The 18,115-nt window shown below is 36.6% G+C and overlaps 1 protein-coding gene across 8 annotated transcripts in view; it reads left to right on the top strand.

Annotated features, from left to right (window-relative positions):
• Positions 1-18,115, top strand: part of GIGYF2 (GRB10 interacting GYF protein 2) — a 125,739-nt gene that overhangs the window by 33,331 nt on the left and 74,293 nt on the right. For all 8 annotated transcript variants that reach the window (XM_046643159.1, XM_046643155.1, XM_046643157.1 and 5 more), the window contains 5 exons: positions 2,991-3,120; positions 4,044-4,139; positions 8,897-9,008; positions 13,419-13,530; positions 14,383-14,423. In XM_046643159.1, the coding sequence (XP_046499115.1) occupies positions 2,991-3,120; positions 4,044-4,139; positions 8,897-9,008; positions 13,419-13,530; positions 14,383-14,423 (491 nt within the window). The remainder of the gene's footprint in view (positions 1-2,990; positions 3,121-4,043; positions 4,140-8,896; positions 9,009-13,418; positions 13,531-14,382; positions 14,424-18,115) is intronic.

Raw genomic sequence — 18,115 nt, 5'->3', positions numbered from 1 at the left:
CCAGTAGCAATGAGCACACCTAGCACCGTGGTCTTTATATATACTAAAGATTGTGTATATACAAAGATTGTGGTCTTTATATATACTAAAGAGACTCAGGCTCCCTGGAGAAATGGTTGCTTCTGGGTCTGAGGCAAGAAATAATACAAGCTGAGCCTGGAACATTTTGACATACCAGATAGAAAAGAAGCTGTTAAAGACTACTAGGGTTGTGTCAAAAGGACCCAGGAGTCAACCTGAAGAGTCTCTCACTGTTCGAAGATGAGACAGTTTGAGCATTGTGAAGAATAATTGCAGTGAATTGAAATACACTAATGAAAAATAATTTGTTACCGTTGGAGGATGCAAGTCATTATTTTGAAAACTGATAAATAAGAAAGAATAAAGACTTTTTTCTTTCCTTTCCTATATGAACTACACTATTGGGTAACAATACCAAATATTATAAGAGGGAAGTTTCTCTTTGTAGAAATAATCCAGCTAATAAATAAAGAAGGGATGATAGAATAAAGTCACCCTGAAACCATAGTGAACTTGGGGATCTAAACATCGGTCTTCAGGGACTGCCAGCCTCATAAAATCAACCAGGCAGTCTGTGCCTTCTGGTGGATACACATCACCACGTGGAAATCTTGCCAAATCTGATCAGGTCTTGACATCCAGTCACCAATTTATGAGAAATGCAGAGAACTGAGAGACGTGTTAAACTGTATCACAGAGAAAAGCAGCGAAATCCAGACTTAAAAAAAATCCTTATCCTTTAGAGATAACATTTTGAAATTTTTACAGATGAAATAACTTTACTTCAAAGATAAAATAATTACTTTCAAAAAATCTTCAATGCCAAAGATTTCCTTCAAAATAATATAAGTGGAGGGTTTGATGGGGCGGTAGCAGGAGCAGGGTTGGCCGTGGATTATTGGGTTGGAGGCTGGGTGTTTGGTACACTGGAGTTCGTTATGTTCTTGGTACTTTTATTTATGTTCAAAGTGTGTGTAATGTTAAAAAGAAATAAGTGGAGACAGTAGGTAGAAACATTGAAAAAAACCCCTGCAGCCTCACTTTACTAATACATATTTTTTTTGTATTACTTTCTTCATGTAAACACATATTTATATTTATTATGCATATACTATTTTTTCTGCCATTTTTGAATAATGTGCAAGTATTTACTGTGCTTGGCCTTTTTATTTTTTAATGTGTGATTAGTAGATCATTCCCCTCTTTTTTGCTTTTGTGAGTAAAACTTAGCAATTTGGGGGGTATAGTTTAATGCTTCTGTCGAATTTTCCTTTGGACAGAACTGCTGCATTAAAGCACCGTGGTCACTTTTACCCTTTGTATCTCTTACTTATAGACTTCGGGCAGCCCGCAGATATCAACTACTCCCGAAAGTAGTTTTCCCACTTGCTGTTGAACACAGTGTTGCAGTAGGATCTTACTCTTGCCATTTTTTGCTGAGGTCCCCACCCCCATCTTTTTTTAATAAAAACATCTTATAAAATTAAACAAGAAGTTCCCCAGTTCCATTTGTTAGAGAGAACTGCTATTACCAGCTTAGAGTATATCTATGTTTTTTTCTTCTTAGCGGTAAATACAGCTTTTGTATTTTTTCTGTTTGTACTTCACTCTTGACTGCATTTTCTGATTCTCTAAACTGATCATTAATTGCTTTCATTAAATGGATTATGAAATATTGCAGGCATATAAAAGTATAAATTGTAATGAACATCCATGTATGCAGCACCGAGCTGAAAAAAACATTGTAGGAATAATAAAAGCACCCTTTATACTCTCCTTCCCTTTGCAGATACAAACTTATCCTGAATTTTGTATTTGCCAATTCATGTTTGTTTCTATGCTTTTACTACGTTTTTTTATGTGTTCTTAAACAGTATAAACCTATTTGAAGGTTTATATGTATTATATAAAAGTATCTTTTTATAAGCTTCTGTATTTTTCTTTTTCTTCTTTTTCTTTTCTTTTTTTTTGAGGAAGATTAGCCCTGAGCTAACTGCTGCCAATCCTCCTCTTTTTGCTGAGGAAGACTGGCCCTGAGCTAACATCTGTGCCCATCTTCCTTTACTCTGTATGTGGGATGCCTACCACAGCATGGCGTGCCAAGTGGTGCCATGTATGCACCCGGGATCCAAACTGGGGAATCCCGGGCCGCCAAAGTGGAATGTGTGCACTTAACCGCTGTGCCACCGGGCCGGCCCATGTATTTTTCTTTTTCATTTGTATAGCGTACTTTGTTAAATATTTTATTAAATCTTACCAAGTCATTCTTTGAAGTGGTCGTTCCAATTTATAATCCTACAAATGCTACTTGAGAATTGTTTTACTTCCTTACTAACAGCTGGTAAAGTCAGATTTATTAATTTTTATTAATCTAATGGGTGTAAGGTGATAGCTCACTTTTGTTTTAATCACGTTACTTTTATAATTTTGAAAAAAGCGTCCCCTCCTCACCTTCCAAGCTTCTCAGGGACATGCATGATACCTTTTAAGTTAAAGAATTGCGACTTGGTTGTCTAGTTATTTCTCAATAAGCTGTTCTCGTGCTGTGACAGCATGTTGTATTAAAGCTAAAATCTTTGATACTTTGAGATAATGGGATTTTTCTGGGGTTTTTTTTGAGCAGGATTAGCTCTGAGCTAACTGCTGCCAATCCTCCTCTTTTTGTTGAGGAAGACTGTCCCTGAGCTAACATCCATGCCCATCTTCCTCTACTTTATATGTGGGATGCCTACCACAGCATGGCTTGCCAAGTGGTGCCATGTCCACACCCAGGATCCGAACCAGCGAACCCCGGGCCGCCAAAGTGGAACGTGTGCTCTTAACCGCTGTGCCACCGGGCCACCCCCTCTTTCTGTTCTTTTAAAGAACTAAAGTGAAGATTTTTATAGTATATTATATAAAAATAGAAAGTCCATAGTGCCACAATATTTGACGCTACATTTTTATATTCTATCTCTCTCCTGTTCTAGGCTCCGAGCTCTGTCCAGTGGTGGGAGCATTACATCCCCTCCTCTGTCTCCCGCATTGCCGAAGTATAAATTAGCAGACTATCGTTATGGCAGAGAAGAAATGTTAGCACTTTTCCTTAAAGACAACAAGGTAAGAAAGTAGGAACGAGTTCAGAATTATGAATAAGATTTCAGGGTATGTGCAGTGATGTATTGGTATATGAACTACCCATGGTTTTTCTCTCTTACCTTTTTTCCTGCTTTGAAACCTGCAGTAGTTAAGAGAGGCTTTTCTAAGTATATTGTACTCTGTATATTTTAGAGAAGACCTGAGATTTCATTACAGGAGTAGAAAGCTTCATGGAAACAGAATAGTCAGCGCTTAATACTTTGTCAGCTAATTTCCTCTCTACCTCTTTCATGTCTCTCTATCCCAGCTTGATGGCTGAGACAGGAAGAATTTCTCCTTTCTTTATCGCACCTCTCATTCTTTCTAGCTAGGAGTGAGGAGTGAGAAGAGTTGCTGCTTCTCTTGTTCTTTCCCTTTTTGAGTTAAATATAAAAATTTTAGTGGAGTGAGGATGTTAAATGTGATGTTATATTTGTGTCACTTATAAATGATCAAAACTCAAAGTGTAAAGTATGCTTTTATTATGTGACTAGTGAGAAATATTTTCTATTTTTTAAATATACTCTTTAATTTTATTAATGGATTCAGAATCTCAGATTTTAATGAAGGACAGATAAAATTTCTTATAAAACTCTCCTCACCACCTCTATGTAGAGTTAAATGTGGTGATCTTTACTCTTCGACTGTGCCCTGTAGAATACCAGAGTTAGTGCTATGTATCAAACCCGAAAATGGTAGTCTGATGTGAGGATGGGGAGGGTGACTGGGGTGGTGGTTATTTGACCCTCTCAGAATGTGTAAGTACCACTGAAGTTAATTGGCTGAATAAGCTACATATTTATAACATATTTATGATAATCAGCATCAGATAGACAGAAGAGTGTTTCTCTTCTTGTAATTGGAGGGATAGCATCAATCTCATGGTCTTGTGTTTGGTCACACAGATACCTTCAGATCTTCTCGATAAAGAATTTCTGCCTATCCTACAGGAGGAGCCCCTGCCACCGTTGGCTCTTGTACCCTTTACAGAAGAAGAACAGGTTTGTGCCTAGCTTTGAGCCCCAGGTCAAACCCTTGTTCCTTCCCACTGAGGCATGAAAATGGAAAGCTATTCCTACGTAGGCCCTAAGGAGTATTCTGTATCCCCACAGGTCTGCTTTCTTCTCTTTCTTACTATGTGGATGCCTCTCTCTCAGCTGATTCGACTCTGCTTTAGATCTGAAACTGTTGAGTGTTATGTAGTGATGAACGTGTCTGGGTCCTTAAGGACTATGTGAACCATCCCTTGTAACTTATTTGACTAGAGAGAAAGAGTTATTTTGGGGGAAGGGGGTCTTTTCAGAAGTAGTTGGCGACCTGAATTCTCACCAATGCGTTCTGCCACTAAAGGATGATGTAGAGCTTGAGCTGAAGATGTGGTTAAGAATGTGCTCTTCTGTCACCAGTTGTTTTTATGATAGTGTGAGAAAGTTAGATTTTTGGGCTGGAAAGTAGCAGATTTTGTGTTGTCCTTTTCTGGTTCACTATGTCCAAAGATAAATAATAAATTGTGATTGTATTAAAATGGAAAAATAAGAGCTTTGTCGGAATGCTGGAATGTCACTTTGGAGAATCATCATCACTATTTTTTTTTTAAAAAACAACTTTATTGAGACGTAATTCACATGCCATAAAATTTATGCTTTTAAAGCATGCAATTCACTGTTTTTTAGTATATTCACAGAGTTGTATAACTGTCACCACTATCTGTTTTCATCATTACTTTTTCTGACAACTCTGGATGTTTCCTCTACACTTACCGTATTTTGCATGAGGAAGTCACTCTATGAAGAAAGAAAAGTTTATTAAAAGAACTCTGCTGGGTGGTGCAACAGTTAAGCTCATGCACTCTGCTTCAGCAGCCTGAGGTTTGCTGTTTCGGATCCAGGGCATGGACATATGCACCACTTATCATGCCATGCTGTGGCAGGCGTTCACATATAAAATAGAGGAAGGTGGGCATGGATGTTAGGTCAGGGCCAATCTTCCTCAGCAAAAAGAGGAGGATTGGCAGCAGATGTTAGCTCAGGGCTAATCTTCCTCAAAAAAAAAAGCAAACTATTAGAATTATGTTAAGTTCTAAGAAAGGGGTGATATTAATCCTTGATGATTTTCAGCACATTTTCGTAAGCAATTTTTATTTGTTTATAGTTTCTTCTAAATCAGACTACTTCTGTATTTATTCATGAAATCCACTATCATCTATGGTTATCAGCAGATATTTTCATTAACCAGAAGGTGTTTATTGCTGTGAAGAGTACACAGGAAAGAAAGGATCCTTCTCTAGTGATTACCAAAAAGTTCCTTTTCAAAATTGACAAATTTCTTTTTCAAAAAAACTGTTATCTGGCTGTATTTTGGTTTAATTTTTCTTAAAAATATTTTTATTATGAATTATTTTAAATAGACAAGTATAGAAAATAGTATTATAAACACCAGTATATTTACTATTCAGATATATCAAATCTTACAATTATGATATATTTGTGTGTCTTTTTTTGTTTTAACAAATAAGATTTCTCATACAGTTGACACTGCCTGGCGCGTACCCCTTTCTTCCTTTCCTTACTATCAATTGGATTACTTTTCTCTTTCATGTCTTAATATTTTCATTGCATGTTTGTGTATTGGTATGCCATAAATGTCTTATTTTATAGGGCAATAAATTTTGTGTTGAAGATAGCATGCTTTTATTATGTGGCATAGTTTTTATTCTGCAGCTTGCTTTTTTCTTTTAATAATGATTTTTAGGTTTATCTGTGTTGATACACATAGCTTTAATTTGTTCATCTCTGCTGTGTAGTATTCCATATGTGAGAAAATCTACAGTTTTTTTTCCAGTCTCTTCTGGTTGGATATTTAAGTTTTCACTTTTTACTATTACGGATTATACTGCACTAAGCATTCTTATAACATGTTATAAAAGTGGAATTGTTGGGTTTTGGTTCTTCGCATTTTTTTAAAACATTACTGGGTATTACCACATTAGTTTTTGTATTGACTTGCCAGTTTTGCACTCTCACTAGCAGTATATGAGAGGTCTCATTTTTACTCAACCCTCCAACTCTTGGTTTTTAAATTTTGGCCTAAGTGATGGCTTTGATAATTGTTTTTGATTTGTATTTCACTAGTTACTAATGAGGTTGAGCATCTTTTCAAATGCTTATGGCCTATTATAGTTTTTGATTTGCCCACGTCCTTTACCTGTTCTACTGAATTGTCTTTCATGTTACTTTTACGATTTCTTTATGTATTCTTTAAAATAAATAAAATACTTTTTATTATAAAAGGTATTCGTATTCATTGTAGAAAATACAGAAGAGTATAAAGAAGAAAATCTCACCCCTAAACTCACTGTGTAGAGATAATTATTTATTAACATTATGTTTTATTGTAGTCTGTTTTGTTTGTATATCTTTAGTTGTTAAAATATACCAGTACAGATTGAATCCAACAGTATATTGAAAGAATTATACACCATGACCAAGTGGGATTTATCCCCAGAATGCAAGGATGGTGCAACGTAAGAAAATCAGTGTAATATACCATATTAATAGAACAAAGGAAAAAAACCACTTGATCATCTCAATTGACGCAGAACAAGCAGTTGACAAAATTCAATACCCTCTTGTGTTAAAACGCTCAGTGAACTAGAAATAGAAAGGAACTTCATCAGTATGATTAAGGGCATTTATGAAAACCCACAGCTAATAACATACTCGATGGTGAAAGACTGAAAGCTTTTCTCCTAAGATCGGGAACAAGACAAGGATGCCTACTTCCACTACTGATATCCAATATTGTGTTGGAAGTTCTGGCCAGAGCAGTTAGGTGAGAAGAAGAAATAAAAGACATCCAATTGGAAGGGAAGAAGTAAAACTGTCTCTATTTGTAGATAACATCTTACATATAAAAAATCCTAAAGAATCCACAACAAAACCATTAGCACTAATAAATGAATTCAACACGGTTGTAGGGTACAGGATCAACACACAAAAATCAGTTCTATTTCTTTATACTACCAGTGAAAAACCTATAGCTGGGTGCCTTTGAGTTTCACCCGTGTGATAGTTTGGTAGTGAGGTGTTCAATACATGGGATCCTGGCATACACATAATGCAATTAGCCCTTACCTGTGTTTTTCCAATGTTAGAATATATTAATCTAGATTTTTGGACTTCAGTCTTGCTTAATTGTGTTTTTAGAGTCATTTTTCAATAACTCCACTGGTTATTCTTTGACAAAAGGTTAGTTAATGCATTTATTTCAACCAGTTTTTTATTGTTTTATTAAAATATAGTTTGAAATAAATGTTTTCAAGTTGGGTATCTTCCTCTAATTTTTAGTTAATCAATTACATCCTAAGTTTTCAGTTTTGAAGTTATTTGATTATATGATTATACACCTATAAAACTTAAAGAAAACTTATTTACATTGATAAATTTCTAAAATTTACCTGAATAAATTGTATTGAATAAAATTGTGAAAAGACAGGTAATGAGACAGTTAATGAGAAAATGAACCAATATATTAAAACAAGAAATTCAATAATGAAAGTAGAAATTTTTAACCAGTTGGTTGTTAATTTCTTCAGAAGAGATATAGACATCACATTTCAGGTGATTTTGGGTCAAAACAGCAAATCAGGACTTTACAGTGGAAAACAATTTGTATGTAAAATATTGGTTAAAAATGCAGGATTCTTTTCAGTCCAATTCTTAAGCCTCACTTCTTGCCCTTCTGCCGGCAGGGCCCTTGGCTACAGCCAGGCCCCAGTTGTATTTTCCTGTACAGAGGTGTTGTACCGCACCTCTCTGCGCTTTTGCACAAATGTCTGTTAGGATCTAAGTGTCTAGAAAGTATTCAGGTAAAGATATATTCCAAGTTTTGTGAGTTTAAAACCGTCTTGTGAAGTTCTCCTTCAAATATCCAGGAGTTTTGTACTTTATGGATCATTTTTCAAGATTTTTGTAATTGCTTCTTGCTTTACTGTTTCCTAAGCTCTGTATATTCCATTTATCCAGAAGTGTGACTAAACATACTTTTGGCTCCCAGGCCTCTGAGTCTTCCTTTTCGTGTTTGAAGGATGCCCACCCACTACTATCTTGTTCTTGATCCTATTCCAGATTGACTGTGGGTACAAGTGCAGGCTAATGACTGAGTGATTGGGGTGGTGTTTTTTTCCAAGCATTCCTTCCCCTGTTCCATTAAGATGGTTGGTCTTATGTAGATTCTTATGTGGCTCTTCCCCATCATTTCTGATTTCTGATTCCTGTCATGAACAAATACTACACGAAGTTGCTAATTCACATTGGTGAGCAGAATGAAGCACAAATGATCGTTTTTTCTGTTTATCATGCTCCTCTTGATTCAGACCTTTTTGTGACTCTCTCTTATTTCCACTTTTCACTAGTTAAAGGACCCTTTCAAAGCAGATCTCTTTTACCAAGTTTTCTCTGTTATGATGCATATTTACCCTTTCTGCTTCCGGATACATACAACATTTAGAGTTTGTTTGTTTAATATTTCTTCACAAAACCTAACATAGTATAAGGCGTTGGTTGTCAGTGTTTGTTGATCTGAAATGTTAATTTGAGATTTTTGGCTAAAATCAGGTTTTGGATCATCTTAGTATGTCTATAGTTATGATTTCCCATTGCTATTAGTAACTAGATGCCATTTTATGTAGTCTTGGGATGTGGGGAGAAGCAACATGCCGTTTTGTCTGTTTTATCCATTTTTTCTTTTTTTTTGGCAGAGAAACTTTTCCATGTCTGTAAATAGTGCTGCTGTCCTGAGACTGACAGGACGAGGAGGAGGAGGAACAGTGGTGGGGGCTCCTAGAGGTCGAAGTTCTTCAAGAGGGCGAGGTGAGCTTTCATGTGAAAAAAGTAATAACAGAGGAGGAGGAGGATAGGGAAATCACTTTAAAAATGTTTTAATACTTGATTTTTAAAAAACTGCTCTTTGATATTAACTGCATACTGAATGTCCTGAACATTTGTTTTCTGAACCATTTCTCAGTGTACCTCTCTACAGTCCCTGATTTGGAGCAGAGGAAGGCAATTCTAGCATAGAGATTGAGTGTGAAGGATTCAAAATGGTACTAGTTAACTTTGGAAAATCGTCGTTATCCATATTCCTTGTCCCCAGGGAGCCTTACACTTTGACAGCCAGAGCTTCCTGAAGTGCCTTAGCTACTGGAGCAGCACCGAAGTTCTTGCAGGTGTCCATGACACAGGGTTTCTGTATAAGGCCATCTGCCAAGAGTGTCCCCAGCCAGAGGGAGGCTTTAGTAAAACCTGTCTCATCAGTACTAGGGCTATTTTAGGGCGTAGAACAAAAAATAATTATGCAGCAGTCATTTACTTAACGTATAGTTTTATAGATGTGTGTCTTGTCTTAGATGAATAATCCTTATTTCCATGTTGCTTCTTTCTTTGATAGCTGCTCCCTGTTTTGGGTTCGTTGATTTTCTGTTACATAAGGGAATTCTTGTTGTTTGTAATATAAACATTTACTTGAGCATTTACCTCTAAGTTGGTTAAATCATAGCGTTCGTATAAACATACCTTGTAATTTTTTTTCAGAGGTGCTTTAGAAATGGAAGAATTGGGCGTCTCCAAAGACAGAGGCCATTGCCTAGACATATTGCACCAGCCAGATTGGCAGGATCCTGAGTGTGGAACATCTAAATTCTTTTTCCTTAAAGTTGTGCCTTATGAATAGAGTAATTTATACCTGGTCTTTATAGAGACTGTATTCAATTGTTCATTCCTGTGAAGAGGTTTCTTTCAGTAGTCTGTTCAGAATGTGGGAGTGCAGGTGTTGTGAGTAATGAAGCCAAAACTCCACTGGTAGGCCAAGTACTATTAACGAGTTGTACGTGTTTTTTCTTCTCAATTTGTCAGTCTCTAGAATGGTGGTTTCTAACCTAGGGAGTTGCTAGAATCATCTATGAAACTTAGAAGAGGTACCTCTGTAGTGAAACTCTGGGTGGTGAGCTTTAGGCGTGTGTGTGCTTCAAAACCTCCACAGGCCCTTCAGATTCCCACGTGCAGTTAGGTTCCATCTGTCCAGAGTTTGTCTGAGATCTGCCTTGTGGTGGTGTGATGGTATTGTGGTGATGGCTCTGGCCTGGCACTTTGGATGTTTCCTGTGTTTTCCTCTGGTGGGCTGACAGCAAGGAGAGGTTACACCCAGGCAGCTTTGCTTCTAGTGCTTTTCAGGGCAAGTCATAGAGAGGGCTTATTAATCAAGAACTATGGCCCGCAGGCTAGCTGTTTTATGTGCCTCAAGTGACCACCAACTTTGTGTGTTGCAAATCCCAACCAATCTCTCTAAATAGGCTTTAAAAAAAATTTCATATCAAGAAACAAGTGACGGATTCGATGAATTTCTCCTGGCTTCCTGGTTTTTTTTAAGTGTAGGATTATCACATAGGATGGAACTCTTATGTTCAGCATTAAAACAGGGCATGTATAAAAGATAGATAATGTGATGAAAGCAGTGACTTAATTAACATTGACGTTAAAGAATGGCGTGAAACTAGTCAAATGAATGAACCAACTTTGTGAAAAATATGTGTAACGTCATTTTCCAACCATGATTCTTTTTAATGGTCTTGTAAGACCATTAATCTGTGGTTTTGTTTTCTTCACTTGTTACTTAATTTTAACCTGTTGGTTAAATAATGGTTATTGTGGCTTTTCTCTTGCATGGGTACAGCTAACATTAGATGATTATCCTAGCTCTTTCCAACTTGAGAAAACTTTGATGTGAAATCGACTAATTTCCAGACTTCTAAATATCATGAACTAGTAAAATTTAAACAAATAAATGGATGAGGAAACAACATAAAATTGTCATCTTTCTATTTTATCTGGTTAAGACGTGTAATAATAAAGCAGATCCATACGACTGTCTGCCACTGTCTTCATCATCATTAAAAGGAAGTAGAGTTTAATCCCCTAAAAGAATAGGGTGAGATCTCAGGCAATAGGACAGTCCTTCAGTTTAGCTTATGAAGGATTCATTATGTCATATTTCTTGCTCCTCCTTCTTCTTTTTTTTTTTTTGTAAAGATTTTTCTTTTTTCCTTTTTCTCCCCAAAGCCCCCTGGTACATAGTTGTATATTCTTCGTTGTGGGTGCTTCTAGTTGTGGCATGTGGGACGCTGCCTCAGCGTGGTTTGATGAGCAGTGCCATGTCTGCGCCCAGGATTTGAACCAACGAAACACTGGGCCGCCTGCAGCGGAGCGCACGAACTTAACCACTCGGCCACGGGGCCAGCCCCTCTTGCTCCTTCTTATATGAGAACTACATTTGTAGATGATTATGGGTCTTGTACTTTGAAGATTGTTCCTTATGTTTTACAAGCTGAACTGCTCTAGAATCTGATTCTTTTTATGTGCTCACTTAGAAAGCTTCAGTCCCATAAGGAGGACCGGTGCCCATACTAGTCATAACTGGCAGAATATATTTTGTCTGTGGTTTGCTTGTTTTTCTGGCAACCTGAAGGCTATTTTTCATATTCATGTTTCCAGAATAAAACACTTTTTCAGGGTGCTGTGTTCTTAATGGTTTTCCTGAGAAAATTCTTCTCTAAAAGGACAGGGGGCTTTTTTTTCTTTCACCCTAAATCATCATTATAGGGGATCACTGCAGTGTTTTATAACAGTTTGCATTACACTGTTTTAGGATCTTAAATAAAACGTATACATTTCCTAAGCAGAGAAGTACTGAAACTGGGAGTTGACTTAAAGTTCAGTTGACACAATTGGAAGCTAACTTTAAGATTATTATAGTTCAACCCTAGTCCTCACTTCCATTTTACAGATGAAGAAATAGATACTTGGACTAGTTAAGAGAGTACCCATTGTTCCTAAAATTACCCACCTACAATTCTGTGCATTATTTGCATATTTCATAATAAGGGCATAAAAAAGTATACTGTATTCTGAGTCAGTTGTTGATAAATTTTAACCAAAAAGTAGAAGTACTGCATGGATAGTTGAAATAATTATTTAATTCAATCGTATTTAGCTTTGGAATGCATTTAGGCTTTTATTCAAGATTCATCACATTTTTCTTTGGCTGGTTTTATACTGTTGGAGAAGCCAGGGATGATGGCTAAGATTTCCTCTAGATATAAATAGATCCCTAGACTCCCACCACCCTCCTCTAATTTTCTAACCTATGTGTTGGATAGAAGTGGTACACATTAGTTGGGAAATGCTCACACTGTGTGGAAAGTATAAAGCTGAAAGTGCATACTGCCTTCTACTCCTAGAGCCAGCAGTTGGATGTATATCCTTCCTGACCCTAACTATGCTGCTATATCATTTATATAAATGGAGTCATTTTTATATGTATTGTTCTTTGGCATGCTTTTGTCATTCAACAGAATAATGTAGATTTCTTTTAACATCAGTACTTTATCTTCTGTGGCTTCATAGGATTCTAATGAATTGTTTTATCAGAATTTATTCAGCCAGTCCTTTTTTGAGTGGGTTGTTTCTGGTTTTTTAATTGCAGTGAACATCTTCATACATATGTATTTGCATATTTGTGCAAGTCTTTCTGTTAGGATAAATTCTAGTTACAGTTGTTGAGTCAAATTTTGATAGTTTAACCAGATTACCTTCAGTAAAGGCCAGTTTACACTTGACCCACTAGAGGTTCTAGACCCCTGCATCCACACACTCTCACCAGCTCTGTGGTTCAGACTGAGTCCTGATGCTGTCCTTACCTCAAGACCTGAGCCGGGAGTGCCTTTGGTTGCTGTAGAAGATCTTTAAGGAGTCAGTTCACAAAATGGATATTTTAGAGTTGACCCTGTTAAATTATCCTTTCTCTGGAGTTAGAGAAGTTATTTTAACATTTGTGCTCGGCTTTTGTACTTTATCTGTGCTCTTCTCAAACTCTCCAAATCTTCTCTTTTTGTTGAAAATAATCCAATAAAAGGTTTAATTTGCAGTAAAGGTTTACTGATCTTCTTAGAATTTCACTATTAAACTTTTTATTAAAAAGCTTAATATTGACACTGTTTCTTGTTCAGGACTGGGACTTTCTAACTTGTTTCTTTCACCCTGCTGTGGTCTAGCTACTTCATTGCTGTCGTTGGTCTCACAGGTAAAGATCCATTGGGCCCCGCTAAATATTTAAATATAGACATCTTGCTTTGTATAGAGACAGAACTTTAAAGATTAATCTTTGGTGTTAAACGTGTGCCAGATGTTGACTCCTGACTATCATTTTTTCTTTTTTCTTATTTTCAGGCAGAGGCAGAGGTGAATGTGGTTTCTACCAAAGAAGCTTTGATGAAGTAGAGGGTGTGTTTGGTCGAGGAGGTGGCAGAGAAATGCATAGGTCGCAGAGCTGGGAGGAAAGGTAACTAAAGGATCCACATCTTGGTATAAAGGTTTCTTGGTGTGAAAAACTCATGTCTTTCTGCTTTCTGCAGAGGAGAAGCCTCTTTGTACAATTACAAGGTTTCATTTTTTTTAATGCTGTTAATTATTGATGTCAAGTTTTATGTAAGAAGCTTTTAAGTATTCATTATTTAGAGGAAGAAGCATTCTAGATAAATAGGTTAATATGTTAGTGCCAACATAGATTTTTAGTGATTAGAGTTGCTATTTGATTAGCATTCAGTGGGAAGCATTGACATTTTGTTGTTCGTTCCTATTAAAGCATCTTCTCTATATTGTTTGTGACTTTATATGAAGTCTATCAAGATGAATGAGGGCAGTTTCACAGGGGTGTGTACACAAAGATGTCTACTGTGATGATATCTATAGTATCAAATAATTGGAAACAATCAGACAGCTTAATCAGCATGGTTTTTTATATAATGGTATAGCTACACAGTAGAATACAATATAACCAGTAAAGTTAGGATGATTTTGAAAATATTTAGTGATGTAGGAAACCACATTCTAAAAGCAGTATATAAAACTATGAGTAACATATATCTAAAATAAAGCATATATCTAATTTAAGAAAATAACATCTCTGGGTCAGTAGAAGCTAGCTTTTTTGGTGGGTGAGATGGCAGATATTTTTTGTTTTTATCTTGATGCTTTTCTGTATCTTCCAAATCTTAGGCAATAGCCATGTATTTGTTTGATAATTTGAAAAAGAAAGAAATGCTTTAACGAAATACAGAAAAGTGGATGTCAGGGCTGGGAAATCTATATATTATTCTCAAATCTTGTTTGAAACTTATTTTATCTTTTCTAGGGGTGACAGACGTTTTGAAAAACCAGGGCGAAAAGATGTAGGTAAGGTTTTCTTAGTGTTTTCAAGTATTTTTAGCTGGAGTTCCATGACACTACTAGTTCTTAACAAGGCTCACACATAGATACGTTTATTAAAAATCGACGCAGTTACCCGCACTTCTCCAGTAGATGGAGTTGTAACATTGCTTGCATTTAAAATCCCCTGGTTATTTGAGGGCTCTGTTGCATGAAATCAGGGATGATGAGTACAGCCATTAGGATTTGCTTGATTTATTAACTTTTTAGGTCTGTGTGTTTTCGGCAAGGCATATATTTGTATTTAAGCCTGTGTTGTAAACTGAAATTTCAAGTTAAGAACCAATCTGTTAACTCCTTTTCACATGTAGCTAGCATGTCACAGGTGAGAAGAGAGAGAGAGAATGCTAAAAGTTTTGCTTTTGTATCTGAGAGAAAAGGCTAAAACTCTGAATCTTCTTGCTTCAGTCATTTATTCACCTGGTCCTTTTGATGTAGTCTTTCTTTTTTTCTTATTTTGAGATGAGAACAGTCAAAATAAATTACATAGTTAAGGTAGCTACTGAAGGAACATAGTAAGAGAACAGTGTTTTGGTGTTTGTGGTGAATTAACTGTGGTTTATATTAAAGAATCTATAATGTTAAGATGGATTTTCTGACTGCTTAAAGGCACCACCTTACAAACTGCCAGTGGGTATTAATGTCTGAGAGAAAAAAATGCCAGTTTGTAGTAACATTGGAGTTAGGAAAATTACCATACAAGTTCCAAATTCCTAGAAGTACCAGAAAAGTTCTCCAGAGCATAATTGTATCTGACGGTGGTAAACACATCTCAAAACCATATGTTAAATATGTAAATATTGTTCACAGACTGATTTGCAGATTTTTTTAAAAACTAAGTAGTTATAACAGTCAACTTTGCATCGCTGTTTCCATATCAAACTCTTTTTAACATATCAATTATTTACATTTCTTATTCATTAACATGGCATTGGGGATAATCAGGTATATTTATATTAACGAAAAACTATTAAATGAGTATAGCATGAAGAAATTTGGAACAGTCTGGGTGGATAACTTATTGCTAGTTGAATGGCTTTACTCAAATTGTAGACTATTGGATAAGTATGATCCTGGGGGACTTGTCAGTACCTCTGCTTCCATCCTTGTCTGATTCAATACTTTTGCCAGTGAATATGGAGAGGCAATGAGCAGTTGTTTAAAGAGTACAGGGTTTGGAATGAGAAAATCACTGATAATCTAAGCTCTCAGGTATTGAATAGGCTCATAATAAGTGAAGGTGATATGCGCTACTGAAGTTTTAGGATTAAATAAGGGTATATGGACTCATTTATCTGTTCAACAGTTACTGAATTCCTACTCATATGATAGGCTTTGTGCTAAGTGCTGAATAATTACTCCTTTTCTTTGGATGATGACATTGGTGTGTGATCAGATTTTCAAATTATTCAGTGTCTAGAGAGCTATAGAGTGGAACACTTGGGACTTGGGATCAGAATTAAGGTGGAACAAGGGACCAGATATAATCAGATGGAAGTTTAACAGCAGAAAATGCAAAGTCTCAGGTAAATAAACTCTAGAATCTAAAGTATGGAGTGCTTGTATAACAGCAGCCTTGCTGGCACAGCCCACTCAGCTGACTTGTGCTTGATGTTGATCAACAGTGTGATGGTGCCCGGCTGCAGTGTTTACTGGAGCTACAGTGTCCTCTGTGAGTCACGTGATAGAGAGGCCCGCAGCCTTTTAGGTTATCACAGGACAGCTTAAAGATTGTGTTCAACACTGGGCCACACCTTGAAAGGAACCATACATTGGAGTAGGATGGTTGGGGCATTTGAATCCCTGTAATGGGGAATGCATCAAGGAAATGAGGCTGTTTACATAGGAGACAAGATTGGTCAGAGTGGAGAGAAGGGTTTATAGGGTCACTCTATGCAAATATTTGCTTTCCTATCTTGTGAAAGAGGAATCAGATGTGATCTGTGTGAGTCTAAAGGGTAGGTTTAAGGAGGCAGATATTTGACACAATCTAATAATTAGAGTTGTCTGAAAATGGCTTGGGTTGCCTTGGGAAAGTAGTCAGTTCCTGTCATGAGAATAGCTTGATTTTAACTATTTGACACACAGTTGCACTTTGCTAGTTTGGATTAGATGAGTGTAAATTTCCTTTTCATCATTATTTGCCATCCTCATATATTAGCTATTAATTCAATTAGGATAATTCCCCAGCCACCCTCAACAAAGAGTGTAGGTTCTTTTCTTTGCATTCCATAGGTACATCTTTGAAAAGGCAAGTTCCATAAAACTAAAATTGATGTGAAGTGGTTAAGAATATTAAGAAAGTTTTCCCTACTAAAATACCAGGGCAATTTTCACATATGTATATTCAAATATATCATATTGAGTTTTATTGAATGCTTTTTGATAACACGCTTATTTTACTTTAACTGTGCTAATGATTCTCTGCTTCTCTTTTTGTAAGTAATACACTTTTGTTGAAAATACTGTAGCTTTTAAAAAAATTGCTCATAACTGTATTTTATACTCTTCAAGAACAGCAATACTAAACTAGTTTTTTGGGACACACTGATGTATTGATCAGTTATGAGTTGTCCTATGACATCTAATTAAGATATTCTGAGTACTGAAGGTTCCAGAATGATTTGTTCTTTTTAAAATTAGAAATGGTTCTTATCTATATGCTTCTTATATGGAGAGAAATGGGTGGAATTAAAGACATCTCGCTAAGAATCGTGCATAACCCCCTCAAACACTTATGAGAGAACATGGAGGCAGAAAAAGGCCTGTGATATTGGACTTATAATTCTTACTCAGTAGGAATTGATTGCTCCATAGGGGAGACCAGTTCCAGTGATCATCTTGTAGTATGATTCTGATAGGATGAAATTAAAAGATCATTAAAAAATAAAAAATGGTCCGATGATACCAGTAGGTTCAGCCCAGTGTGATACCAATTAGTGCATTTTGGTGTGAAATACTTGGATGTAGACATAGCAATTTTTGGTTATTAGGCTGCTGCTGGCAGTTGGTAATATGGGCTTGTATATATATAAAACTAGGCCTTATGATGTTTAGTAACTACTTGGCTCCAGTTTGTTGGGACTGTCATACTATCTGTATTGGTTTCCAGAAGCACTTTTTAGGTTCGTTCCAACATGGTCTTCCTGATCATGTATTTGACATACCATCACTCAGCTCCCAGGTGGCCCAGATGAGTGAGCTGTTCAGCCAGGAGTTAGAACTGCCTTTCCCACATCCCAGAAATTTCCCTCTCTTTCCATTTGCACTCCATTCTCCTGAAAGGGTAATGGTGTCTTTACAGGGAACTTAATTTTTAGTGTAGAAATTGTGATTCTTTGAAGTGAAAGAAGTATGAACGGTGCTTTCAGAAGCTTTCAACCCCCTAGACAAAAGTTTTTGATTGTATTTCTCAGTTGTTCTTTGTGAAACATTTATTAAATAGCATTAGTATACCTAACAACGTTCTCTTAGGGTGTGTGTGGGGAAGTCGCATCTGGTTTTCAGATGCAGAGTTATGTATAAACACTGTGCTGTGGGACTCATCTGACTGAATGGGGAGCATGCCTCGCCTGTAGTGAGGCTCATCCCGGGTCTCGCTCACTCCCTGTGTCACTTTGGGCAGCTTCACCTAACTGTTGGAATTGTGATCCGTGTGA

This window comes from Equus quagga, chromosome 17, assembly GCF_021613505.1.
Source record: "Equus quagga isolate Etosha38 chromosome 17, UCLA_HA_Equagga_1.0, whole genome shotgun sequence".
Lineage (NCBI taxonomy): Eukaryota > Metazoa > Chordata > Mammalia > Perissodactyla > Equidae > Equus > Equus quagga.
Note: the sequence above shows the minus strand (reverse complement) of the source record. Positions and strands in the feature narration are given on the sequence as shown.